Source organism: Oncorhynchus kisutch, linkage group LG13 (assembly GCF_002021735.2).
Source record: "Oncorhynchus kisutch isolate 150728-3 linkage group LG13, Okis_V2, whole genome shotgun sequence".
Lineage (NCBI taxonomy): Eukaryota > Metazoa > Chordata > Actinopteri > Salmoniformes > Salmonidae > Oncorhynchus > Oncorhynchus kisutch.
In genome coordinates, this window is record NC_034186.2 from 60,897,464 (window position 1) to 60,925,402 (window position 27,939).

A 27,939-nucleotide genomic window follows, 5' to 3' on the forward strand; every position below is an offset into this window, starting at 1 on the left:
AACGATAGACAGCTGATTGGGAACCATACCCGGTCAACAAAGAAATAGAAAAACTAGAATGCCCACCCAAATCACCCCCCGACCTAACCAAATAGAGAAAAAGAAAGGCTCTCTAAGGTCAGGGCGTGACAATGCCGCACCCATTAAAACAAACTAAGGATTGGCTGTCCAAGGAATGTTTGAAATGTTCTCAAGTGAAAGATTGAACAATGAATGGAGAACACACCATCTTAGTCATGTGGCAGGCATGCAGCTCACAGCTCCTTCAAATCACCTGCAGAGGTATGATTCTTTGTTTTTAAATTGATGGACCAGGATGTTTTCCTGGTTTCTTAATTGCAATGAAATTGTACATTTTGTGCAGTGTTGAATATACTCATGATTTGTTATGGCTAATCTTGTGCAAATTTGACTAACGAGCTCTGCCTGAAATCCATCCAGCAGTTCACTTGATTCATTGTTTTTATTAGTGATAGAGATATTTAGGCCTAAATGCTTTTTCAATTGTGCTCAAGGATGCAGCTGGGAGTTACATGGGATTTATCTGGTGCATCTGGTGGATTATGGGTAGATTTCTGTGGTATTTTGGCAAGGTTCTACAGACTGTGTTTGTTGCTGTGGAAGATCTACCTCCCTACATTTACAAATCACACAGCACTCAAACCAGACACAAACCCATGGAATTATGTTTACCCAATTCTCCAGTATTAACCCTCTAAAAACGAACATGACATGAGCCGAAAATGTCATTTCAGTGGTCAGGTCAGGGTCTAATATCTATGACCTACATAAACTATCAGATGTAGCTACAGTAAACATACAATGTTATTACACAACCCATCTTTGCTCCTAGTCTATGCCTGCACTGTCACTGTACCATATGTGCCCTTGAGCAAGGCTCTTAACCCCCCAACAACAACAGCTCCCTGGGCGCCCAGTGTGGCAGCCCCCCCCCCCACACCTCTCCAAAACCTGTAAAAGCAGAAGTCAAATTTTGGTTGGACCTTGTGTGCAATTGACAAATAAAGTCATCTTAATATGACAGCACTGTTACTGTGCATTGTCCTGTACCGAGGAGTGAACACGAGACCAGCTGTGTGAGTGTGACAAAGACAAATATTATAGAAAAGGAACTTGTTTCAGCTTGTCTTCAGACTAATGGATGCCTAATGGAACATTTGTATCACTGGCCAAGGGAGGAACACCATGTCGCGCGCAGCAGTTAGGAATCCAACTTTTGGCTGTGCCTGCATGGGGAGCATGCCCCGGCTTGCAGGAGAAATCTTACATAAGAGAGAGGCGTCGTCCCCTTTAACAGACATTACGTGATGCTGAAATGACATGGTCAGTTTACCCTCAGAACAACACAGAGAAAGGGTCAAACGTTGGCGTGACTCCAACGTTAGGCAGTGGTATGTCACCTACGATGGCACGGCATCAAAACAAACACTGCTATTATTAGAGCTAATCATTCATTTGTAACCCATCAACTTGTTTAATGTACTTATTCAGACACTGTAATCCTACTTCATTCCATTTCAGGGGTCATATGTCATGCTGCTACAGAATGAGGACTGTATTATGGAACTAAATGTACAGTGGTAAAGCAGACAGTTTGTTCCAGACAGAAGATGATGTGCGTTAGTTTCGCAAACATGCCGTAACAGCTCACCATGATGAGATAATTAGGTGACAGGAATTTGAGGAGGATTGCACTCCATACCTTCATTAGGCAACTTTTGCATTTTCTGTTTTGTTTTGTTGTTGTTTTCTCAATCATGATGTCACCCTTTTACTTTCACTTTCTGTGTTTCATTCTTTAATCATATTCTGTATAGACTTGTCTGTTATGTTGCTTTTGTTGATTTATTTTTCATCTTATGATATCATCTGTTTTTGTGCATATAACCTACTGGTGCTTTGCGTCACCGTCCTTGATAACGCATCTGATCTCCAACTGTATGACATCATGACTTCCATCTTCATATTTTCTTTGTCCTTTCTGCCTTTTATCTTTCTGCCTGTCTCTCGCTCTCCCTCTCACCTGTTGACTATTGTCCAAATACTATTGTCTTTTAATTAAAGTGCTTGGGAATGTGAGATTATTGATTTCTAAGGCCAATAAAGTAAAGTGAACTGAAGTGAACAAAATTGATGCCCATCCAACACATATTTCCTATTTTGCTTCCAGCTACTTTAGGCTCGTCTAGACTTCTAGGTGTTTTTACTTTGCTCAACGTTTTCTTCTGTTATGTCTCTAGCTCTATTTCATTTTGGCCTTTTGGATTTCCCCTCCATTTTGATTGATATAGTGTTTCTTTTTTTTCTCTCCCTCCACTCCTCATCCACATCCTTTCTGCTGACAAACTACTTATTTCACTTTGTCCTCACTCCTTCTATCATTCTCTTTCTTTTAGTGTACCAATTTATTCTCTCTTTCTCCCTTGATCACAATTTAGCTTTCTCTATGACTAGTTTCCAGTAAAGTGATTTTTTCTCTGCCTTCTTGGCTTCTTTCCTATCCCCCTCCCCTTCTGTGTGGCATGTGGTCTGGATTCCTGCCCAAGGACTATTCAGTAGGGAAAACAAGGCCCCCGTACGATCTGTTTTCCACATTCCACGGCCCTGACATCAGTCTGGCTGGAGGAAGGACGCTGAGGGGGTTCTTGTTATGCCGCTCAATGACGCCTGTGTTACGGGAAGAGGCCCCTGACCCAGGCAGACCCTGTTAGTCTGCAGGAGCCTCTCAGGCAGCCCACCAGCCTGAAAGGAGAGCCCACTCACAATACATTCAAAGGGATGCTATACATACCACATGTTGTTTTCTAGTATAAATTGGGTGAGATCTTCTCGATTGTTAAGATGGATTATCTTATAGTCTGTGGTGGGTATAGAAATTCAGGTCATGTCTTTTTAAAATTTAAATAAACATGATACATACCAAACCCTTCTAGGAAAACTCTAGGAATAGCACAAATACTCAATAGCACAAATACTCAATAGCACAAATACTCAATAGCACCCACCACTGCGACTTGTATGCTCTAGTCGGCTGGCCCTCGCTACATATTCGTCGCCAGACCCACTGGCTCCAGGTCATCTACAAGTCTATGCTAGGTAAAGCTCCGCCTTATCTCAGCTCACTGGTCACGATGGCAACACCCATCCGTAGCACGCGCTCCAGCAGGTGTATCTCACTGATCATCCCTAAAGCCAACACCTCATTTGGCCGCCTTTCGTTCCAGTACTCTGCTGCCTGTGACTGGAACGAATTGCAAAAATCGCTGAAGTTGGAGACTTTTATCTCCCTCACCAACTTCAAACATCAGCTATCTGAGCAGCTAACCGATCGCTGCAGCTGTACATAGTCTATTGGTAAATAGCCCACCCGTTTCACCTACCTCATCCCCATACTGTTTTTATTTATTTACTTTTCTGCTCTTCTGCACACCAATATCTCTACCAGTACATGACCATCTGATCTTTTATCACTCCAGTGTTAATCTGCAAAATTGTAATTATTTGCCTACCTCATGCCTTTTGCACACATTGTATATAGACTCCCCCTTTGTTTTCTACTGTGTTATTGACTTGTTAATTGTTTACTCCATGTGTAACTCTTTGTTGTATGCTCACACTGCTATGCTTTATCTTGGCCAGGTCGCAGTTGCAAATGAGAACTTGTTCTCAACTAGCCTACCTGGTTAAATAAAGGTGAAATAAAAAATAAATAAAAAATAGCACAAATACTCAATAGCACAAATACTTGTGCCTAGACATTTTGTCCTAAAGAGGTTCTCTCTCTGTGTTTCGTGGTAAATTCAAACATACTGCTAATTCAGTAGCATTTAGAGCCATTGCAGATGCTGTTTTATATCAAGTTTCTCTGTATTTGTTGAACAGAGGGTGGAAGGAGGGGGGGGGGGGAATAGGGGGAGCAGTGTGGGAGGAAGAGACATCAAACAAGAGGGGAAATCGGATCCCCTCTCACAGACAAAGCACCCTGTGAGGTTCAGGGACAAAGGATATACGATCAGCCATGTGACCATGAACGCTATGGCCTTAGTCATAGATCACATACCCGTCTCCATTCAGCTTTTCCCCATTCACTTTTATTTATTTATACATGTATTTATTTATTTATGAACAAATGACGTTTTATGAGCATTTCAGGTTCCAATTTCCAAATGTCTTAATTCAAGGAATGTACATTGATTTAGGATGTCAATATCTATATTCTATGCATAAATTAAACCCCATCTTAATGTTTAAGTCCCTCTGGTGCTCAGAAGAAGAGAAAGGTAGGTGACAGGGAGAGGTTTAAAATGAATTGGTTAATCTCCGTTCTAAAATCTGACTCTTTACATGTTTGAAACATGCAACTCAAGGTGGGACCTTGATTCGTACTCATAACCATAACATGCAGTCTTTATCAAGCCCAGATTACTTACCGAGATATATGGCAGACACAAATGCAATAACCCCGCCCTATGGACAGGTGATATCTTATCATAATCATGCGAACAAGGACAGAAATTAAATCTTTGACTGAACTTAAATATTTCTTGAGCTATCAATAACCTTTTGAAGGTCATTTACACACGATCGTAGTCTCGGCTGCTATGCTGACTACTCAGACAACACAAATGCATTCCAGTAATGCAATTGGGCTCCCGAGTGGCGCAGTAGTCTAAGGCACTGCATCTCAGTGCTGGAGTGTCACATCTCAGTGTCACTACAGACACCCTGGTTCGATTCCAGGCTGTATCACAACCGGCTGTGACTGGGAGTCCCATAGGGCGGCGCGCAATTGGCCCAGTGTCGTCCGGGTTTGGCTGGTGTAGGCCGTCATTGTAAATAATAATTCGTTCTTAACTGACTTGCCTAGTTAAATAAAGGTTCAATAAAAATATTTATATATAATAATTCCACCCTGAACACTGCCCAGATCTACAATGTGATACTGTAGTTCCAATGTACCTAGTCACTGGACTTTGTATAGGCATTTAGGTGAGTCAAAGGGAGCGGCCATTCAGAATCTACCTGTGATCCCTAGTCAATGTTCTGGTGCTTTAACTGAGTTAACTGAGTTACCACCATGAACTGACCTATCTTTCAAAAATGCTGCCTGCTCTATCACCAAGGATACAGCTTATACAGTACACACACATTGAACGTTGTGGTCACAATTTATTAGACAAACCACAGCCAACATTACACGAGACACACATTTCCCAATACCACAGAGCACATACTTTCAGGAGTCACACAGGCAGGTTTGAATTGACTTAGTAGGTCGAGCAGATGATCCATATTAAGGTGGTGTTGGAATGGTACAGTTTGTGGTTTTATATCCCATGTAGTCTATGGGTGAAGGTATTCTTCAACCATAACAAAGGCAGAGGAACATACAGTCAAGTCCAAGAAGGACAGAGCTTGTTTACTGTAAACACAGCACCAACTGCTCTGATCCTTCTATGTAGGCTGCTATACCAGCTCTGTGGGAACATTCCTTGGGACAAAGGCCTATTGTCAGTGTCAGTTATGGGCTTGTCATGTTCCATCCTCATTCTGTAAGGCAGAGGCCATCTGTTGGCCACACAGTGAATTACAGTCCTTTCAGCTCAGTCCTATTTCTGTGACATCGAAAAAGGTTTCTGCATTCAATTCACAGCTTTGAACAGGGAAGTGTGTACGTTCCTGTGTATGGGATTTCTCTTTTCTAGTTAGCAGGTAATTGTGTGAGGGAAATACACCCAGTTTAATGTGACCTTTTCCAAAGGTTGTGCTTATTCAAAGTGGTGATCTTAGAGCCATTGGTTACTATTAAAACAGGAGGGGTTTCTTTAGTAATATATATATATATAATGAAACAGATTTTCAGAAGCCACTTAATTTTCTTGTCCCTTGGGATCGGGTGCGGTGTGAGTGCTTGAACGTCAGGGGAGAGCCCCATTCTACCCACTCTAGTGTAGTTTCCTGTTGACTGATAATACCCCAGGGAGCTGGGTGGGTGTCTCTCTCTCTGGTTAGGGGGGGGGGGGTTACACATATAACAGACAAAAACAAAACACATCATGAGGTTTAGTTGAGTTTTACTTTGAATTATCAAAACAGTATGTGATAAATAAATCAAAATGTCAAAATGAAACCAAAGAGGGACGAAAAACACAACCTTAAAGTCAAACAACATCCGACCAATACTGTGATGAGACACATATCTTGGTAACAGGTTGCTTGATTAAACTGCTATAAGTCAACAAAGAAAATGCTTGGGAAAACAACCTTGAAGACATGGCACCTCACCTTGGAACAGGCAGTTTCCCTACATTTATGATTGATTTAATTCAACAGTAAACCAACCTTTTTCATACTGTATCTATTGTTCACTCAAAAGGGCAGAGAACTATGAGAACTAATCATAAGGAACAGAAGAATGCAGTCTGGTAACATTTTCCCTTTCATATGTGTGCTGTAGGATACACACGTACAATACAAATATGTCAAGCATGCCATATATGTTGTTGTTTTCTTAACTGGGTTGGGCTCCTAGCAACCCAATACAACCTGAAAACATCATACTATCAGAAACAACCCTCAAATACCAGAAACTACCGGAAGCATCATATTAACTCTTATAACTCACGAATAATTAGGACACATTCAACTTTGAGTATGTGCTGCCACCATGTGGTCATTTGTTAAACTGGCCCTTGCACCGGATATTAAACCTGCTGTAAAGGAGCACCATGTATCTGGCAAGCAAGACTACAGAAACAACTGAATATAGCTTATAGAGGCACAATTACATCTTACAGATAGGCCCAGTACAGTTATTGGTGCTTAGCCTACAGTTCTTCACAGTAAAGAAAACATGCATCGACAAAGAGAACGAATCAAAGAACTTGAAAGGATGGCAAGGAATATATCTACATAAGGGAAGAGATAAAGACTGTAGTGACAGTTATTAGAACCCAGATCTAAAATCCTTATCCTGTCCCTTAATCTCTTCCTAAAAATATCAACTGACCATAACACTGACCCCTAGAGCTACTTTGTGAAGCTTGCATTAACCCTCCTGTTCACTAACGCTTAGGTAGCCAACCCCTTGGAACTCTCCTCCATGTCATGTTCTGTTTGTTTCAGGTCACTGGAAGTTCACAGTTTAGGCCACCCCAGTATTGGTCAGTAACATGGATTCATCTGATGACCCTATTGGACAAGGAGGCCCCTCTCATACTCAAATCACATGTTGTCTCTAAATGCAGTAACCTAGCCTAGCCTAGCCTAGCCTAGCGGTATTATTAAAGTGGAGTCTGGGATGGAGATGTTGAGTAAAGGTACGATAGGAATTATGAATACCACAGAGTACCACTGTATACTGTCTTAACTTGATAAGCTGTAGTTACAACTTTTGTCAGAGATTCAGAAAGCACCAGTAGATGTCCCTGTTACCTACTACACTACACACCCCTCTATTAATTGAGGCACTGATTAGCACATTGGCATCGCTCAACTCCCTCCCTCTCTTCCTCCCTCTCTTCCTCCCTCTCTTCCTCTTCCTCTTCCTCTCTCACTCTGCTCAGTGATTCACAGTCACTCTTGCAAAGCCAGAGTAATAAAATGCTGACCTCTCAAAGTGCTGCCAGTATCCCTGTCTCAGCATAGAAGGCTGTACAGCGAGAGAGGAGAGGGGAGGGGGAGAAGGGAGAGGAGGGGAGAGGAGGGGAGAGGAGGGGAGAGGAGGGGGAGATAGGAGAAGGGAGTGGAGGGGAGGGGGGTATAGAAAAAAGAAAACCGGTGGGAGGGGATAGAAAAAAGAGAAACACCATTCTCGGGTTCCAACAGCAGGCTTTGCCTTGTAGAGGGCTCCAGCACTGCAACTCTGTGAAGGTAGGTGGGAGGCTGCTTCTCTCTCAACTGTGGGGATACCGTTGGCATGAGGGTGGCCCTTTCTTTAATCTCTCTCTCTCCCTCTCTTTCTCTCTCTATGTGTCTGCTTGGGGCTAAGCTTTACCCAATGTGCATGTGTCTGTGTGTGAGAGACTGTCAGGGACAGAAAAGTTAGGGAGACGAGTATGTGAATATAGTTTGACAACATTAGAATTGAACAACTTTATAGCAGGTTCATTTCATCCCACATTGGGTTTATGTTGGTATTGCTTGAATACTTAACTTTGACTGTAGGAGTGTTGGTGTGTTGGTCTTCTAATTGCCTTGGATTATTTTGTCCATGACTTTGACAGTTGACAGTTGGGTATTTCCTATGGGAGTCCAGTGCTCTGATGAAGGTCGACTGACCAACGCTCAGCCAAAATGAAATACATTTTCATCTGACTGGAAGTATGCAGAGACTTTTCCCTGTTTCTTCTATGGGAGTCCAGTGAAACCCTAAGCTAAAGTATTGTCACTCAATTGAAGATCTTTTGCTGGTATGCTGTGGTTAAGTCATCTCATAGCTGTCTATCACTATACACTTTTGTGGTGTTGTCTCAGGGGATGGTAGATTTAAAGGGGAGTCCCTCACCCCCACCCCCACTCCCAGCTAACTTCACTGCAACACATGGCGTTTGAATAGCTGTTTTGGCTGGATGAAGTCGTCTCTGGGGCCAGTTGTGGCTGATTTGTGTTAAAGTCTTTAAAACAGGCAAAAAATGTGTCTTCACCGTGGCTAACGATGTGGACTTACGGCAGCTTAGAGACGCATTGGAACTGAATTACAATGTCCTTGTATTGCTGTAAAGATAAATTCCCACCTATTCAATAGTTCTTACTATTTTCTGAACAGTTGTTTGTACTTGAAAAACAATTTCATTGCTTTCAGGCTATGAAAACTTCCATATTGGTGTGTTGTCATCAAAACATGTATTTATGGCGAATGGCAAATACCAGTTTCTTCAGCAAAATAAAAATATGAGCATTAACATTTTTCAGGTAACTTTGCCTCTTTTTCCCCCCACAATTCAATTGAACAACAACCCTTCCATGTTGGACAGTAGAAGATATTCTCAGTCATGTTGCTTTTAGTCAAGTGGAACTCCAGTGTGGGGTGAAGGCCGCAACACAAGCCGGGGAAGATTTACACCGTTGGAAGTAGCTGACCTGTGAAGCTAAAATTAAGTTGTGGTTGATTTGGAATTTTACACTTGTGCAGTAAGACCTGGAGGAGTCAACCCGCAACTAGTGTGAAATCTTCTAATGTGTCAACCGGAGGGGACTCACTGCTTTGACACTTTGGGCCCTCTCTCTAATGATCATTCCAGTTTCACCCAAGTCATGTGGCTTGTCTGTACGTACAGTCATTTTGGACTGTACAACAAGACAGTTGTTTTGTATGAGTTGTTGGAACTTTGTACCTCTCAGAGACTTGGACTTTGTGGGATCATGAACTTGGAATGGGACATCACCATACAGATTGTGGACCCTTAATTTGGTCCCACGGCTCCACAAGCTTTTAGTGGACCTGCACAGAGTAGCCGAGATTACAAAGTGAGAGTGAGAGTTGTCAGAACCAGATGCCACCAGTGGAAAAAGCAGAGCCTCTCCAACACAACAGCATGTGACATCATGGCCACCATGCCATGCAGTTGATGGGAAATGAACTTAAAGCCATGATGAATATAGGGGGATGCATCAGTTTGGTGGTCCCCACTCCTCTCAACAGGTGTGCTCTGTGTGGCTATCTGTGCAGCCAGGTGTCAGTTTCCTGAAGTTTTGATTGGCTAAACAAGAGGTCCACCGAGCGGCACAGGTCGCTGGAATTTTACTAACCAACTCCTCAGATGGTTAGCGGACACAACTCAGATAAAGCTGCTTGAAGTGGTATGTTGTTTAGTAGTGGGTAGTGATGAAATAACTATCTTTCACAAGAGAATCTCTTAGCCAGGCATAACCCAGGTGGAGGGAATGGTTGGGATTCCGGATGGAAAGAAATGTCCTGATCCATCTGGCTTTGACAGGTGACACTGTTCCACTCAGATACTAGGTTGGTTCCCATATAAACCCAATGGGAATACTATGGACAGGTGTGTGCGCACTACTTTCCAGTATGACGTCTCCCAGAATATTAAATATGCTCATTAAATCATGAATTCTGATTGGTTAAAAGTGCATTAAAATGACACAATGAATCAAAACATGGCATTCTGCCTCTTGAACACTTATCAAGCACATTTGTCAGAAGTCTTTTAAAGGTTTCTGATTGAACACTTGTTGTGCTGAATTGGTATAGTCTCATTCATACACAGTAAAACCTCTGCACTTGGTAGTGTTGTATACTGAGGCCAGGGTGTTGTAAAACTCAGAGCGATAGTATATGCAGCCTATTTATTCAAATAAACCTCATGGGCTCAAGGGTTTTGGTGCAGTTGAATCAAGAGATTCATTTTTGGATGTTGCCCTATTGTGTTACAACTTCATTGAGCTACATTCAGGAGTATGTTTGTCCTCATCTGTCCATACAAATTAGAAAAGGAGAAAGCTGTACTGCTTTTGCATCCAGTCAAGTCCAAGTTGTTCCTGCAATGTGCAAGAGAACAAACTAAAAACCAATGCTTCTTGCACTACGCCTTAATCAGGGAAACACTTGAACTAAAAGGTACATACAGTTGTTTGCTCCATAATTACCTCCATCTTTTTCCACACTCAGCTGTTTGATCCAGTGTTCGTATTAGAGCTGCACTGTGCTGATGAGGTGTCCCCTCCACTGAACACAAACATACATGGACACATGCCACACTTGAAGTTATTATACACACACTTTACAGTATTTCTGTGGTAAGAGTATGTTTTACTGTATTTCTAAGATAGCTCACTAATTACGACTTGGCAACACGCACGCACGCACGCACACACACACACACACACACACACACACACACACACACACACACACACACACACACACACACACACACACACACACACACACACACACACACACACACACACACACACACACACACACACACACACACAATCACAGTGTGTCTCAGAAGACTTACCAATTTTAGATGTTCTGTCAAAGTGTATTGTCAGCATTCTGTGAAAGCAGTCTATTCGTTAGTCACAAGGTGTGTAGGTGTTTGTTTGCAAGAAGTCACAAGATGTGTGTGGCCACTCTAATAACATTTGACATTGTAACTTGATCAAGGGCTACAAAGCACACCACTGCAGAAAGGAACAAGGTTAGACACCACAACAATCAGCTGCTAATGGACGTGTTCAACACCCTGGACATTGATTTCCTATTGATGGATGCATTTGGTTTTCTGTTATTGACTTGGGGTGTTAGATTGCCAAACACTGACTTGGGCTTCTCAGTAATCCTTGAATAGCTCTCATAGAACTGTTACGGTTGCAATGGTAGATGTACGGTCTTCACATAAAGGTCAACTTTTGTGTTTGATTTACTATATAAGTGGTCAGGGTCAACAATTAGGGTCAATTCTGAAAGCATTTCCTAAAAAGAGCCATATGAAATGGAATGCAGATTTAAAATTGAAAATGTAGATGGATTTGACCCCACACTTGATAGGTGCATTACTCATACCTATGAGTCACCTGTTTCGCCAGAGTTATATACAGTATGATATTGTTGTGGTATTTCCTCCACTGAGTGCCAAGGCTTTGTGTTTCTTTCATGGTTGAGCTCATCTCTCGCTTGAAACTGACCTCAAATCTGTGTTGTGTCTCTATCTGGGCTTGTCCACCGGTGGGTGTAGAGGGAATACGGGTGGGGCCGCTAGCGGGTGTCAGCCAGTGATAAATAAGGGAACGCATCCCTCTGCTCCGCTATCCTCGCCTCTGTAACTCTATACCCCTAGCTCACCACATTGGAACTAAGAATAGCAAAGAACCTGCACTCTCTCTCCCTCGCTTTCATGTTTTCTTTCCTTGTCCCTCGCTCTCTCCCTCTCCCTTTCGAATCCATAGCTTCAGTTCTATAGGAGTGTGTTCATTTCAGTTCAGTTTCCGGAGAAAAAAGGAGTGCTCAGTTAAAATGTTGCAGTGTTTGTGTGTTATGGCAGTGCTTATCTGTGCATTCATGTGGACAGCAGGGTTCTCCAGGGAAATGTGTGTTTATCACTGGAAATACAGTTATTATTACCATCATACCGTCAGAGGCAAAGCTGCGGACTGGCAACAATACTCAATGGAGATCATAATATAAAGGGTGCATACTGGCGGCAGAGAAGTCAGGCGCAGGCGAGCAAAAACTGTGTTCCAACGGAGCAGTTTAATAAGAAAAACCACCGTAAAATAGAACAAACAAACAATGGGTAACAAAACCCGTCACACACCAGCATACGTGCACAAGCACTTACAATAAACAATTCCGGGCAAGGACATGGGGGGAACAGAGGGTTAAATACACAATATGTAATGGGATTGAAACCAGGTGTGTGGGAAGACAAGACAAAACAAATGGAAAATGAAAAGTAGATCGATGATGGCTAGAAGACCTGCGACGCTGACCGCTGAATGCCACCCGAACAAGGAGACTCATCGACAGTATACCCCTAGCTAAGGCTGATCGAGACCCCCAGACATTCCATGAACGCCCTCCAGACCCTCGAAGTGAACTGGACCCCGATATCCTCAGGCATCCCATAGTGCCGTAAACAAGGCTTCCACAGACTGTAGGGCCGTAGGGAGACCGGGCAGAGGAAGGAGATGGCAGGACTTAGAGAAACAATCCACAACAACCAGGATCGTAGTGTTTCCCTGTGATGGGGGAAGATCAGTCAGGAAATCGATCAACAGGTGTGACCATGGCTGTTGTGGAACGGGTAAGGGGTGTAGCTTATCTCTGGGCAGGTGCCTAGGAGCCTTACACTGGGCGCACACCAAGCAGGAGGAAACATAATCCCTCCCGTCCTTAGCCAAGGTAGGCCACCAGTACCTCCCGCTCAAACAGCGCACTATCTGACCGATCCCAGGATGACCAGAGGAGGGTGACGTGTGGGCCCAACCAGTTACGAACAGCAGACGGGACGTACAGATGCCCAGCGGGACGGGAGCGGGCTCTGCACGTAACGCCAGCTCAATGTCCGCGTCCAGCTCCCACACTACCGGCGCCATCAGGCAGGAGGCGGGGAGTATGGGAGTGGGATCCATGGGCCGCTCCTCTGTGTCATACCGCCAGGACAATGTGTCTGCCTTCACGTTCTGGGAGCCTGGTCTGTAGGAAAGGGTGAACACAAAACGGGTGAAAAACATGGCCCACCTCCCCTGGCGAGGGTTCTGTCTCTGTCCGCCTCAGCCGACCACTGCAAATGTACCGGCCCCCCTTCAGCAGTGAGGTAATGGGAGCCGCTACCTGATCAAGTGGAAATGCAGTACCCTATGAAGGAGACAGACTGCTGGAAGAACAGGCATTTCTCAGCCTTGACGTACAGGTCATGCTCCAACAGGCGACCAAGCACCCTGCGCACCAGGGACACATGCTTGGCGCGTGTAGCGGAGTATATCAGAATTACATCAATATACACCACTACACCCTGCCCGTGCAGGTCCCTGAAAATCTCATTTACAAAGGCTTGGAAGACTGATGGCGCATTCATCAACCCGTACGGTATGACGAGGTACTCATAGTGCCCTGAGGTGGTACTGAAAGCTGTCTTCCACTCGTCTCCCTCCCGGATACGCACCAGGTTGTAAGCGCTCTTGAGATCTAGTTTGGTGAAGAAGCTCGCTCAGTGCATTGACTCAATCGCTGTGGCTATGAGTTTCCATAACCTTCATCTCCGCCTGTTAGAGGGGATACACGTGACTCCTGGGAAGTGCAGCATCTACCAGAAGATTTATCGCACAATCGCCCCGTCGATGGGGTGGTAATTGAGTCACCTTCTTTTTGGAGAAGGCGAGAGCCAAATCGGCATATTCAGGGGGAATGCGCACCGTGGAGACCTGGTCTGGACTTTCCACCATAGTGGCACCAACAGAAACCCCTAAACACCTCCCCAAGCACTCTCGCAACCACCCCGTGAGAGCCCTCTGTTGACAAGAAACAGTGGGGTCATGACAAGCTAACCAGGGTAGGCCTAGCACCAGGGGAAACGCAGGAGAGTCCATAAGGAAGAGACTAATTGTCTCCTTGTGACCCCCCTGCATCACCATGCCCAGAGGAGCGGTGGCCTCCCTAATCAACCCTGACCCTAATGGTCGACTATCTAAGGCATGAACGGGGAAGGGCACAGCCACGGGAACAATGGGGATCCCTAAACTATGAGCGAACGATCTATCTATATAATTCCCAGCCGTGCCTGAATCGACGAGCGCCTTATGCTGGGAATGTGGGGAAAACTCAGGAAAAGTGACATACAAAAACATATGTGCAACAGAGGGCTCTGGATGAGAATGGTGCCGGCTCACCTGGGGTGACGCCAGAGCGCCCTGCCTGCTGCCTCACTACCCAGAGGAACCAACCCGGCACTGACCGGCAGTGTGACCACTGCGGCCACAGATGGAACCCCCTCTGGTCTCCCTGCACACCGCCCCTCCCAGCTCCATGGGTATTGGAGAGGGGGTGGAATGGAACCAACAGACCACAATCTGAATGTTTGCGGGTAGCCAGCAGGTTATACAGCCGGATGGACAAGTCCACCAGCTGGTCGAATGTGAGGGTGATGTCTCTGCAGGCCAACTCCTGACGGACATCCTGGCGCAGACTGCAGCGATAATGGTCGATCAGGGCCCTGTTGTTCCATCCCGCGCTGGCAGCCAGGGTCCGAAACTCCAGGGCAAACTCCTGGGCTCTCCTCATCCCCTGCCTCAGATGGAAGAGGCGCTCACCTGCCGCTCTACCCTCGGGTGGGTGGTCGAAGACCGGGTGAACTCCTCAAACTGGTCCAAAACCGCATCTCCCTCTCTCCACACGGCGTTGGCCCACTCCAGGGCTTTCCCGGTGAGGCACGAGACGAGGGCGGACACCCTCTCACTGCCCGAAGGAGCTGGGTGGACAGTTGTCAAGTATAGGTCTAGCTGCAACAGGAACCCCTGGCAGTTCGCAGCCGTCCCATCGTATTCCTGGGGATGGGAGAGACGAATCCCACTGGGACCAGGAGAAGGAGGGGTGCGTAATGGAGACCCCGGTTGTGCTGGTGGAGGCGCTGATAGAACTCCCTGTCTCTCCCAGCGGTCCATTGTCTAGACAACACAGTCCATGGCGGTGCCAAGATGGTGGAGCATTGCAGCATGCTCCCGGACGCACTCCTCCACCCCTATACCCGGGGTACCTGCTCCTGCTGATTCCATATAGTTGGTCTGGAATTCTGTAAAGGGTGCGTACTGGCGGCAGAGAAGTCAGGCGCAGGAGAGCAAAAACTGTGTTCCAACAGAGCCGTTTAATAATAAAAACCACCATAAACTAGAACAAACAAACAATTCGTAACAAAACCAGTCACACACCAGAATACGTGCATAAGCACCATAAACAGTTCCGGACAAGGACATGGGGGGAACAGAGGGTTAAATACACAACATGGAATTATGGAATTGAAACCAGGTGTGTGGGAAGAGAAGACAAAACAAATGGAAAATGAAAAGTAGATCGATGATGGGTAGAAAACCGGCTACGCCGACCGCCGAAAGCTGCCCAAACAAGGAGAGGCATCGACTTCGGCAGAAGTCGTGACACATAAGTTGCTCATGAGACACAGTAAATTAAAATAGTTTGTGTGCTTAAGGCCTAGCTACCCAGGTTCTGTCACACTGGCTAGTCCTAATAGGACACCAACACATAGTATCCTTCACTATTATTATCTGAGAGGTCATATCTGTCAAGATCTGTCCAATCTGTATCCCTGTCTCACAAGTGCATCCTCTCCTTTCTCTTGCTTCTCCCGACAGAAAGTGCCCTGCTCTACCCCAGGGGTGTGTGGTGTGTTTGTGACTCTAGCTAGGAGCCCAGCCAGCCTGCAGATATGTCAAAAAGCGACCCCCGGGACATCGACGAGGATGCCATCCTCAAAGGGATGAGCCCTGAGGAGATAGAGACGCTGGAGTGTGAGCTGCTGGAGATGGACCCCGAGGTACTGAGGGCCCCAGAGGGCCCCTTGTGGCAAATAAGGGAGTTAATTGTAGAAAGGATAACTCCAGGGACTCAAAGACTGAGGTATCCACAAGGCTCATAGTATAATAATAATAATAATAATAATAATGTGCCATTTAGCAGACACTTTCTATCCAAACGCGACTTACATTCATATATGCATACATTTTACGTGTGAGTGGCCCTGCGAACCGAGCCCACAATCCTGGCGTACCTTACACAACAGATTCACTGATACACCCAGAACACCAACACAACTGAGGCACTGCCAATAACATAATCCCCATGTTACCTTGACCTCGGACATTGTAAGACTTACTTAGGAATTTCCTGGTGATTACACAGCTTTATACTGTAGTTACAAATCATATAAATCCATTTTCCAACATCTCAAAAACCACAGTCTCACACAACCAGCTACTAGAACCTCAGAGGATTCAGAAGTCTTTGTACAATGTCCACATGCCCTCTGACCCCTACTGTTTCTGTCCCAGAATGCCATCCTGCCAGCCGGGTACCGCCAGCGTGACCAGACCAAGAAGAACCCAACGGGGGCGTTTGACCGTGACGCTCTGCTGGATCACTTAGAGAAAACAGCTCTGGAGCACGAGGACAGGGACGACCTAGTGCCTTTTACTGGCGAGAAGAAAGGTACACTATACGACTGAACAACACTATTGACTCCACTACTCCACACTACACCGGGGGTGTAGTGGCTTTTGGGTCCTGACCCACAGTTTCAGAACCACTGCTTTAAACTGAAAAACAATCCAATGTTTTTAACTTTATAAATAAGTAATGATAAGTGATGACTTAAAAGTGTAATTTTAGTGGTTTGTGTAACATTGATATGGAAATGAGATGCATACAATTATACAATAGAAAATGTAGTTTATTGGAGTTTATTCACAAAGCCCATATAAACCAGGGCTTTCTTAGTGTTTTCAGAAACAATCCAAATCATTGTTTTACTAAAACAAAAACAAATCCAATGTAAGGGGAATATTACAATCATGTCATTCTTTAGAATCTCAATAGAAAGTTATATGATACAAGATACATACTGAGAGAACAAAGGTTTTCCCCTGGTGCTATAGGTACTGTTTGTTTACAGTCTGCTCATGACCCCTTGGATACTAGTTTCCCTGACAGTCCCTCTGTATGTGTCTTTCTCTCTACTTCTCTCCTTCTTCTCTCTCTCTCGCTCTCTCTCGCTCTTTCTCTATCCCTCTCCAGGGAGAGCGTTTGTTCCTAAGGAGGGCCATGGAAAGATCCCCGACCATGAGCAGATCACCCTGGAGCCTGAGCTGGAGGAGGCTCTGAAGAATGCCACAGACGCTGAGATGTGTGACATTGCAGGTGACAACCTATCCATTTTTTTTACATTTTTGTCATTTAGCAGACGCTCTTATCCAGAGCGACTTACAGGAGCAATTAGGGTTAAGTTCCTTGCTCAAGGGTACATCAAAAGATTTTCCATCTAGTTGGTTCGGGGACTCAAACCAGCGACCTTTCGGTTACCAGGCCCAACCGCTAGGCTACCTGCCGCCCTATCCCTCTCTGTCCTTACATTGTTTCAATGTGATGTTGCCCAATACTCCCAGCTGGTATTAAATAGAACATTGTGGCCCCGCCCGCTTTGCGAGAAAACAGCCCATGGTTATCCTTGGTTAACCCATTGGCTCACAGCAAAAACTTGACCTTTTTCAAAATCTTATGCCTGGGGCCGGCCCTGTGTAATGTTACCCAATTGTTTACAGTGACCCTGGCCTACTTTATTATTTTGTCATAGGCCCATATTATTCCATTGCTCATTGGTCCATAATATTATTGTTCCAGTGCTTCACAGACCCAATCCCACACATACAGACATGCAGAGACATGGGATGTGGGACATGGCATGGGGGGGCTCCAATTCCCTGCGCTCAGCAGCAACACAAAAATAAGCTGGTCAAGAGCCACCAAAAGAAGGGAGGAATGGAAAGAGGGATGGGGAGGGAGTCAAAGACTTGTCTGTTGGGTAAAGGTACTATATCAATTCACACCAAACAAGAGGCAATCTTGTTTTAAACGTAATTAATTGAATCAACATGTTTACATTTTTTCCAATGGAGATGTTAAATGCTTGTACAGATATTTTGGTCTCATATGCGGTCATCATTTACAGTGCCAACCCGATTTGTTGGTTGTTTTTACACTCACACTGTGCTTACTTCATATCAATGCCTAACAAGGACTTCATAATTTACTGCATCTGCAAAATGTGCTCTCTGACATTGTTTCAAAACAACAAAGTTATTTATGGTTCAATTTGATATAGGTGATTTTCACCCAAAAAACACACAGTACATTTTTTGTTTCCCAATGATATCTAATTCGATGAGAATTCACACCTCGACCTCTTTTGAGCTACACAACCATGTGAGACCATAACACCCTTATTCACATATCAGAATATGGCCCAGAACAAACACTGTTTATCACAATAGTTAAATCCCCCATCCGTATCCACCCACGGTGCAGGGGAGCCTCAGTCCGAGAGGAAGGCCTCCTAACTGCTTTTCCTTTCACAGCAGAGCCACAGCCACAGAGCATAGGCGTAAGGAAAGTGGGGAGTGGAACTGTGTGTCCACATAGATTAGCCTGTCATTAACCCCCTCATTGAGAACACAGTTTTGACCCTGGAGGGAGTCCAGATGAGGATTAAACTTTCGTTAGCCTCTGTCACTCTTTTGTTTGGGGCTCGATCTGAGTCCACAATAGCATAGCTGCCTGGCCGGCTCCACCAGCAGCAAGGGAGGGAGAGGGACTCAGTCAGATGAGATTTAATTTAGGCTTTTTATTCACTCTTAATAATACTGATGGTATTTGGGGAATTGTTGTTATTATTGAGAGGCTGGGATGTACTGTAAAGCTACTGTAGAGTCAAGCATGGTGACATTGGCACGTTTGCACCAGACCAGCTGTCTTTGGATCCCTGTCTCCTCACAAGGCCTTCCCTCCCATAATTCCCAGCCTGCCCCAGGTCGGAGCCCGTGGGTGGTGGGGGATTGCTGTCACAGCAGTTGGTGTGTGACACAGTTTGGTGGCGAGGGGCCGTCTTTAATGAGACTGTGAGAGAGATATTCAAAGTGCTGCCCTCTACTGGGGATTTGAGCAAAGCGACAGGAGCTCCAGTCCAATATTTTTAGGAGACCATTGTTCTACGTCCCATCTTGTAAAATTAGCAGTGCTTAGCTGAGCTAACTCACCCGCATATTTGGAATTTAAAGTACTTGTCCCCAGGGCGTAGTGTCAAACTGAACAATACAATGGCCTCTATGTCTATGTATGCATCTAAATTAGGGGCCAAATAACCATTCATTATGTGTTGGCCCATTTTCAGTTAGAATAACATTGGGCTTGGTGTGTCTTCATGGCTCGCATTGTTTGGTTTCATAACGTCCTTAGGGCCTGGAGGCACTGAGATTAGAGACAGTGACTGCAGCTCTCTCTGTGAGAACTGAGGAAAGGCTACAATGTCCTTATCTGGTCAAGCAGACACACAGAGTAGGCACGTGCATAACATGGTAAATACTGTACCTCATGATACAATGTACTGCACAGTGTTGGGTGTATACTGTAAATGTACAATTCAGTTGTTGAAATAGATACACCTCTCTACATGAAGATATGTAGAGTATAATTGAGATTGGGAGACCTGCCTGTCAAAACAATGCCCTCATAAATAATTGCAGTCACATACACTCTCAGTTTAGTTATAATGAAGGCCTTGTGATTACTTACTGGGGCAATAACATGCTAAAGGTCTCAGCTGACAGCTACCATTAATTATGTTGAACTGAGGAAATATTACTGGATGGTGAATGAGAGTTACAGATATATAAATCCGTCCCATTTCTTTGCAGCTATTCTGGGAATGTACACACTGATGAGCAACAAGCAGTACTACGACGCCTTGGGCACCACTGGTACCATCGCCAACACAGAGGGCATCAACAGTACGTATGAAGAGGTTGACCAGCAGAGCAGAACATACCTACTACAGTATTCAGTATATTACATGTTTAGGAAAGTCTTACACTAACCTGTGATACTCCTGTGCTTTTAGGTGTAGTAAAACCAGATGCATTCAAGATCTTCCCAGACGAGCCCCCCAACCCCACAAACGTGGAGGAGACCCTTCAGCAGATCCAGAAAAACGACAGCAGCCTGTTTGATGTCAACCTCAACAACATCAAGGTGAAGCCAGTGGGCTTTAGATCCTATGGTCTGAACGTACACCGTGACCAATTCGACAATGAAGGATGAGATCACTTGATGGTAGCGTGTAGCCTTGTGTGTTATGGCGTACTGCATCAGCATAAAGTGATTGACATCTGTCTGTCCTGTAGGACATTCCCATCCCAACTCTGAAAGAGATCTTTGAGGCGATGAAGGGCAACACCCACGTGGAGTATCTGAGCATTGCCGCTACCCGTAGCAACGACCCCGTGGCCTATGTGAGTACATCTTTCTCCCCCAGACTAGCAACAAAGAATCTTCATTTTCACATCCTTATTGTAATTTTTCCCCTGTTACTAATGAATGTGACTCTAGTAACATAAGTGTGTCTGTGTGTGAATCAGGCTGTTGCTGAGATGCTCCAGGAGAACACCACTCTGCAGAGTCTTAACATCGAGTCTAACTTCATCACCTGCGAGGGCATGAATGCCATCGTCAAGGCCATGGCCAACAACAACACACTGACAGAGATCAAGATTGACAACCAGGTCAGACACCCATACAGAAAGTATGCTGTAGTATGAATACATACAGTATGTAGCACTATTCAAATTTATGTATGCTGTATAAACAACTGAATATAAAACAAATTCCCTGAGTTTCTCAAGAGACATTAAAAGACTCTGTAGAGAAAAAACTATGATAAACTTATAACAAGACAATGCTGTGATTGTGTGTGGTTATGGGGTTATTGAAGTCCTTTTCATCCTTTAACCCACCCCACTCCTAGAGACAGAAACTGGGGGACTCCTGTGAGATGGAGATTGCCACCATGTTGGAGAACAACTCCAGCATCGTAAAGATCGGCTACCACTTCACCCAGCAGGGGCCTCGGGCTAGAGCAGCCATCGCCATCACCAAGAACAATGACATGAGTGAGTGTCTTGAGAATGCATGCGTACTGTCAATTATTGTATTTCAGTTGTGCTTCGTTTAACATGGTCAATTTTAAAGTGCTTGACATTCTTCCTGTTAGGGTTTTTGTGACGAGGCTGTCATAATACCCTCAGAAAGTGGCTATAATTCTGACATAATGTTTAGTTGTCCTAGGTGTTCTAACCTGTTACTGAGGTGTTTCAGCTTTCGGATGACCATTGATAATGTACTCTGGCTGACTCATATTGTTCCTTTTCTTTCTCTATCCAGTTCGTCAACAGAGAGTAAGATGAGATGAGAGTGGAGCAACGAGATTGCGCTCACAAGACGCTAGCCTGTCAATTCAGCCCCTTGGACCTAACAACTCAAACAACTGCCATTGACAGCTTTGCGCTAGCTTTGTCAATGGGGCGCAACAAACCCTCTGTGCTCCTCACAAGGCCGGGTGTTCATTTCTATGTCTGTGTCCAAGCTTTCCATTTCATTAACCACAAACAGCTTTTTGTAGACCATTGAATTCATCATAAAAGCATTGTAAAAAAGTGTTGTAAAGTGTCGTTTATGCTTCTAGACTGTGCCATGAAAACACACTCAGAAAATGACTGAACTCCTACATGGTGGTGGTGCTATATCTAGGAAAGGAAATTCTGTAAATACTTTAAATAAAATGTTTAAATAATTGTTTTAATGGGCTGAATGTGATATTTTTGCCATTTCATCACCTCATGTAAACATACATAATATTCAACAGTCATAATTTCCATGGTTCAAAATTCAGAGCTGACACGAGGTACAAGCAGATACAAGAGTATACCGTGTGCTCCGAGATCTTGAGAATCGGAACAATTCAATACCTCATTGAGCCTGCCGGATCCCCAAACCTCCTGACCTATTTTTACTCCCCCCATTGGGAATGTAACCTAGTCCTCTGGGCTTGAGTTACCCTTCCCAGAATATACCAACTTTTAAAAGGGTCTGAAGGGGAGGGGGCACCCATATGCACCCAAGGAGACTCGTGAGCCTTCACCAAACAGCTGCTAACCTCTTAGGATTTTCATAGCATTGGAGTGGCTCCCTTCTCCATGTACACATTCATTGTATACCTGTATTAAGAAATGTGTTTTGATTATCATGCTTAATTTAAGCAACATTTATAATTTCTTGTAAAGAAATGTCACCTAGCAGGTTTTGAATAAATTGGGAGATGGGTTTTGAAACCTTGATTGCAGTGGTACGGCTACATCCATAAAGAGTGACATTTGGCACAGGGATCAGGCTTGTAATGATTTAAGGTCAGTATTGCCATACCAGATGCTATTCCTGGGGTTATTTATTCCCCTTTGATCATTCAGCCACAGTAAAGTGCATGTGTATTTATAGTTAAGTAGGGTACCAAGCAAAGCATTTAGCGACTGACCTGGTATACAGTTCTAAGTTAAGTAGTGCTTTATTTGACTCCCTTGTATCTGGGTTATTCAAACAGACATTGAACATTGTGGCTAGTTAGCAATGGAGGACAACTGTTTTGTTTAGTCATCTAAAAGTACAAGTAACATGATAGAATCAACATGACTTATTGCATTGACAATTTAACTCCATAACATCAGTCTTGATGACACATAAGACTGCATCGACACAAGAGGTCAAAACTGTCAACAAACACTCCAAACGTCTTGTGGAAGTCACGCACTGAGCTCAAAAATAATGACCAGGTACTCCGTTTTTGACACACTTTAACGTCATCATTTAAAACTAACCCACGTTAAGTCCCTTTCTCTAGGTTATCCAATATATAGAGTGGTCTAGGGGTGAGTCACAAAGGAGAACCTTCTGAAGAATGTTAACCGGTGGCTCCACTACCAAGATTAGCAGTAATATTGTCCTATATGCTGTTGATTTATGGTAAACTCACAGAAGCATAGCCTTAACAGGGGAGGTGTTGGATCTAAATAAAATGGGCAAACAGAATAACACAAAGCGTGCTGAGAATCAATCAAAGCATTGTCTCAAGCACCAATGCATCTTCCCTGAGATAGGGAAGCATGGAGGCAGTTCAAAGGAACAAAGGAAGCATGGAGGCAGTTCAAGATGATCTAGTATTGCTCTTATAGTGTTGTCATTACCGCAACAGAGTGCGCTTCATAACTGTTGAGTCAACAGATGTATGTCCAAACGGGACCTTTGTGTCAGAGGCAGGGTTTGAGGAAAGGGTTAGGGATTGTGGGAAGGTGGTGGTGTTGATCTGGTCACTGCTGCTCATCTGGTCAGCCCTCTGTTGCGTCAGTGGGGGGAGAGGATGGGAGCAATGAGGGTTCCTCTTCATCCGAATCAAACTCCACATTATCATCCTTTACCCACTGGCCACTCCTGTCTTGCAGCCATCCCGCACTGAGGCAGAAAGTGAAAGAGAGGTGGTAGAAAAGTTAAGATGGCATACTGACCTCTGGTGGTGAACTTACATAACTGCAGCCTTCACATTTGAAAAAACGACACTTAAAATATGCATGAAGCCAGTGAGAAATTTGAATGAAATGACAAATGCTGATCAGTGGTGAAGCTGAATGAGTCAAGACTTTCTAGGTACACAGTACCTTTTCAATTTAAGGTAATGCTCCATCTCTCTCCTCCTTTGAGCTGTCATAGGTTCCGACTCCTGGGTCGCTGTTGGCTGAGACTCCTTACACACTTCATTATTTCTCCCGATTGGACACGATCCCTGATTGACTAGTGAGGATGAACGGCATTGAACAAAAGGGTTAGAGGGGAGAACAATCATTATAGATTTGTAATAGGATAACATTATTAACAATAAATCTAGACTTTACCTGCTGTATTACTGTTGGAACTGGGTAAGGACATGATGTCTGTATCTCTTATCGTCTCCACTGACGTTTGATGTGGTGATGATAGTCTTGTGCTGGAGGGGCTGATGTCACAGGCTGGAATGGAACTAGTTGATCCTTTTTCAGACTTTGTACTGGAAATACATTTCAAAGGGGTCTATGAACATGTGATTGTAATAATGTGTAGGGTACTACTCCACAATAACATATCACTTTCAGCATAGAGTACCTTGTCTTTTTGTGACAACTGTTGTATGGCACAGTCTTCAATAAGGCGTGGTGGGTGAGTTTACGTGTCTGTGTCAACAGGGGGGCAGAACTAGAGGGTTCCTATGGGGAAAACAAAAAAACAACATGACGCATAGTCAACACTCCAGTTTACACTAGTCTAAAGCCTCAGGTTTACAAAGACAAAATATTTCACTGAGTAACCGAGCTAGTTATATAGCTTTACCTGTTGGCTATCTTCAGCTTGAACATAGTTTTCATGTTTTCGTTTAGATATCTCATTTTTCAGTTGAGTTTTCTTTCCATAAAACCACTTCATCCCTGGCAAAGAAAGGATTAGTGTTGGTACATTCAGCTTTCACAGATGGTTTTGATATAGCTTCCTGCTTGGGAAAACAATTGATCATTCATATGTACCACCTTCGAGATGTCTTTTCCCCTTTCTGTGTACTGTCAGCATGTCAACTGTATCAAAAACAGGACGGTATGAACACACAAGGCAGGTGTATCTGAAAGGGAATTAGGAAAAAATACAGATGCTCATGATAAGTGCTTGCTCTGCCAAATAAAAACAACACTAAGATCTGGGTAAGGATTGATTCCAGTTGATAGCAATGATGCCGGTGCTTCACCTTCCATTTTTCATCAAGGCTGCTTCATCCTCTGGAATGAAATTGGACAGGAGATCTGCAACACGCCGTTTCTGGGAAATAAATAATTAACGTTAGCTAGCTACGTTATCTAACTAGATAAATACTTAGTTAGCTAATATGAAACAGTGCAAATGACAAACTTTACCATATAGCTAGCTAAAGTAACGTTTGAATCAGTTATGTATGGTCACAAGCTGCTCCATGCGTCCAAACTGATTTATGTAAGCAACAACTAGTAAGATGGCTTACCTTGAGGATATTCAATTGACTCTGATCACTGCCATCTCTTTTAAACGACATTTAGGTTTAGCTAAATATATTTGGTAGTTGAAGGTCTTTATTTGCTAATAACTAGCTACTCCAAACATCTTCAAAACCGTTTGTAATTTAGCTACTTCCTGCTTTCAGTGAGGAATTATGGGAGTTGGTCATACCACGGCAGCCATGGAAACTGACAGCTGCCTGAATAAATCTTTATGGTAAGTTTTTGTTGAGAAGCTAACTAGTCGAAGGGATAAGGTAAACTAGCTACATGCACTTTAACACGGTTATTAGCTAGCACCTCCCTACAATAACGATTATACGGGTTTTCTAGTTGTATACTCGCATGGTAGGCGATTTAGCTAGCTGGCAAACTACTGCTAGTTAGCTTACCAGTTACAAGCTCCACCATGTTCCACGGGGAACGGGCTCCTCTTTCAACCAGTGGAGACGGTCTAGTCCCCGTTAACCGCACGAGGTCATACGGCAGTCTTGTACAATCCAACCTTTCTCCGGTACGACAAAGACGAATTGAACACCTAGTTCAACCAGGAGAGACGCTGCAAGGACTCGCGTTGAAATATGGAGTATCTGTGAGTAGCTAGACAATGGCATTGACATTCTTCCTAATTGTTTGACTATTTTTAATGTTTCCTTAGTAGACAGTTTGTCAGTGAGGAGTTTTTATTGCAAATTGGCAATTGGCAATTTGTAGGCTTTTGCTATGGTGATAACTTTGTTTACCTTCATAAACTCACATATTCTGCAATTTTCTCTTTTTAACAGATGGAACAAATCAAAAGAGCAAATAGACTGTACACGAATGACTCGATATTCCTTAAGAAGTCTCTTTCTATCCCTGTGCTGTCAGACTACAACAGTGATGCTAATAGTGGGGTAGATGTGACTGAGGAGGACTCAGGCCAGGTACAGGACAGTACAAGTAAAGAAGGCTCTACTAAAAATGGGAAGCCAGTGAACAACTCTGAAAAGACACAAGAAGGCATATCAGAACTTTCTCCAATGAATTTCTTAAAAAGGATGGATCGTATGATCAGCCAGTCCAAGCAAGCTGTGAAAAGATGCCAAGAGGGAGAAAAACGGTAAATTCACCCAGATAACTTCATATCGTACTATTCTGTCCTGTCATAAACTAGTGGTCAGTCTGAGAGTTTACGAAAGTTCTTAAAGATGCACTATGCAGAAATCGCTCCACCAAAATCCAATAGTTTTCCTAATTTCAGTTTGTAACAAAACAAGCAAATATATTGTGGAGAATATTGTACCATCTTAACCGCTGTGAAATGCCTTTTCCATGACAAAAAATATTGTATTTAGCTGTTTGAATATGGTGTACAAAATCGAAAGAGAAAATATGCAAAAACTAAATTTAAGAAAAGGAAGCATAGAAACAGTTCACAAACAACAGAATCACAGCTTCTTAGATTTGCTTTCAATGAGAATGACAGATCTATAACACATTTCTATTTGAATTTGGTCAGTCGCCCAAAACGTTTGCAGCTTTAACTTTGATGAAATGCTAATATCCATTTAAACATGTAGGGTGTCAATGTGACGATGTCATGACATCAATAGCATGTTATCAGGGGTTCCCAAACTTTTTTGTCCCGTGACCCCATTATGATATATAAAAAAAATGTGCCACCCCACCATGTAAAAAAATGTATGTAATCAACGGCCAAATGTTTCCATTTTTTAATTGGGGCTAAGACAGTCTATTGCAAATCAGTCTGACAGTATTTCAATCTGAAGGAAGTATGCTTTGAAGTGACATGCAACAGAAAGGTATTGGGAAGTTCAGAAGATGATCAGGAAATATTTTTGTATGATCTTCTGTGAAAAAAAAGTCTGATTTAGTTCCTTGTCTTGTCCACTCTTAATGATTCATTTGTGGTCATTGTAGAGGCAAACAAAGTCTTATATTTGAGCGATGGGGTCATATCATTTTGAAGCTTAAACGGTTCAAAAGATGGAGACATATTTGTAGGAAGGAACTGCATCTAGCAGCAACAGCAAGTTAAAACAAATGTATTTACGTTTTTCTCGCCACCCCATAGTTTGGGAAACACTATTATGTGCTTAGCTCTTCATATAATGATTTTGTCAAGCTTCTGTCTATTTCACCTGTTGGGGTTTTCCATCACAGATTGACATCTTTGGAAGCTTGTACCACCAGCAAGACAACAGACCGTCGATTTACAAGGTCAAACAGTGCCACGGTCGTCACCTCTCCCAGAATGCATCAGCAAGCCATACTTGGTGCATTGCCCCTCACCATCACCAAATGCACCAAGAAACTGAGAGAAAGAGAGGATGAGATCTTTGAGTTGTGATTTCATTGCCTCTGTCAGGCAGATCATGGGACACATGTACTAATGCATAAATCAAAGGGATTGGCCGCCAAGCTAATCTGGCAATACAGATTTAGGAGAGTTCTTATTTTCACTAACGAGTAACCTGCTGCTCTATGGACTTGGTACTTGAAAGTTGGTTGTTAGCACTGTTGATATAATTGTTTTGCTGGGAGGATGAGTTTCATTTTGACAATACACTACTGGTCAAACGTTTTAGAACACCTACTCATTCAATGGTTTTCTTTATTTTTACTATTTTCTCCATTTGTAGTGAAGACATCAAAATTATGAAATAAAACATATGGAATCATGTAGTAAACAAATCAAAATATATGATATATTTTAGGTTCTTCAAAGTAGCCACC

At 43.7% G+C, this 27,939-nt stretch overlaps 3 protein-coding genes across 6 annotated transcripts; 2 read left to right on the forward strand and 1 right to left on the reverse strand.

The window, feature by feature from the left end:
* The first annotated feature begins 7,587 nt into the window (after positions 1 to 7,587).
* On the forward strand, positions 7,588 to 21,902 carry LOC109902013 (tropomodulin-4). Of its 2 annotated transcripts, none has more exons than XM_020498062.2 (10): positions 7,588 to 7,893; positions 15,853 to 16,034; positions 16,549 to 16,705; positions 17,291 to 17,413; positions 19,963 to 20,055; positions 20,166 to 20,296; positions 20,449 to 20,556; positions 20,683 to 20,826; positions 21,069 to 21,213; positions 21,485 to 21,902. In XM_020498062.2, exons 2-10 carry the CDS (start codon positions 15,927 to 15,929, stop codon positions 21,505 to 21,507), a joined length of 1,032 nt encoding a protein of 343 aa, XP_020353651.1. In that variant the 5' UTR covers positions 7,588 to 7,893; positions 15,853 to 15,926; the 3' UTR covers positions 21,508 to 21,902. The 2 variants fall into 2 exon arrangements, with proteins under 2 accessions (XP_020353651.1, XP_031642652.1); XM_031786792.1 differs by lacking the exon at positions 7,588 to 7,893 and adding an exon at positions 8,414 to 8,432.
* On the reverse strand, positions 21,878 to 25,813 carry scnm1 (sodium channel modifier 1). 3 transcript variants are annotated; one of them, XM_020498064.2, is made up of 8 exons: positions 25,593 to 25,813; positions 24,918 to 24,988; positions 24,706 to 24,794; positions 24,512 to 24,606; positions 24,287 to 24,387; positions 24,040 to 24,191; positions 23,806 to 23,938; positions 21,878 to 23,602 (listed from the first exon to the last, which is right to left on the reverse strand). In XM_020498064.2, exons 2-8 carry the CDS (start codon positions 24,929 to 24,931, stop codon positions 23,479 to 23,481), a joined length of 708 nt encoding a protein of 235 aa, XP_020353653.1. In that variant the 5' UTR covers positions 24,932 to 24,988; positions 25,593 to 25,813; the 3' UTR covers positions 21,878 to 23,478. The 3 variants fall into 3 exon arrangements, with proteins under 3 accessions (XP_020353653.1, XP_020353652.1, XP_031642654.1); XM_020498063.2 differs by lacking the exon at positions 25,593 to 25,813 and adding an exon at positions 25,188 to 25,525; XM_031786794.1 differs by lacking the exon at positions 25,593 to 25,813 and adding an exon at positions 25,084 to 25,190.
* On the forward strand, positions 25,374 to 27,930 carry lysmd1 (LysM, putative peptidoglycan-binding, domain containing 1). Its single transcript, XM_020498065.2, has 3 exons — positions 25,374 to 25,792; positions 25,986 to 26,302; positions 27,367 to 27,930. Exons 1-3 carry the CDS (start codon positions 25,610 to 25,612, stop codon positions 27,551 to 27,553), a joined length of 687 nt encoding a protein of 228 aa, XP_020353654.1. The 5' UTR covers positions 25,374 to 25,609; the 3' UTR covers positions 27,554 to 27,930.
* Positions 27,931 to 27,939: the final 9 nt, after the last annotated feature.

Bases quoted from the DNA above. Each gene is read 5' to 3' on its own strand.
- scnm1 (XM_020498063.2), bottom strand. From the start codon at position 25,238: ATGTCGTTTAAAAGAGATGGCAGTGATCAGAGTCAATTGAATATCCTC. The intron at 24,607-24,705 runs GTGGTACATATG...TTTCTTTGCCAG, and splicing joins GGGGAAAAGACATCTCGAAG to GGATGAAGTGGTTTTATGGA. The intron at 24,192-24,286 runs GTACTCTATGCT...ATGTATTTCCAG, and splicing joins AGTTGTCACAAAAAGACAAG to TACAAAGTCTGAAAAAGGAT.
- LOC109902013 (XM_020498062.2), top strand. From the start codon at position 15,927: ATGTCAAAAAGCGACCCCCGGGACATCGACGAGGATGCCATCCTCAAA. The intron at 20,056-20,165 runs GTACGTATGAAG...CTGTGCTTTTAG, and splicing joins CAACACAGAGGGCATCAACA to GTGTAGTAAAACCAGATGCA. The intron at 20,297-20,448 runs GTGAAGCCAGTG...TCTGTCCTGTAG, and splicing joins TCAACCTCAACAACATCAAG to GACATTCCCATCCCAACTCT.
- lysmd1 (XM_020498065.2), top strand. From the start codon at position 25,610: ATGTTCCACGGGGAACGGGCTCCTCTTTCAACCAGTGGAGACGGTCTA. The intron at 25,793-25,985 runs GTGAGTAGCTAG...TCTTTTTAACAG, and splicing joins CGTTGAAATATGGAGTATCT to ATGGAACAAATCAAAAGAGC. The intron at 26,303-27,366 runs GTAAATTCACCC...TTTCCATCACAG, and splicing joins TGCCAAGAGGGAGAAAAACG to ATTGACATCTTTGGAAGCTT.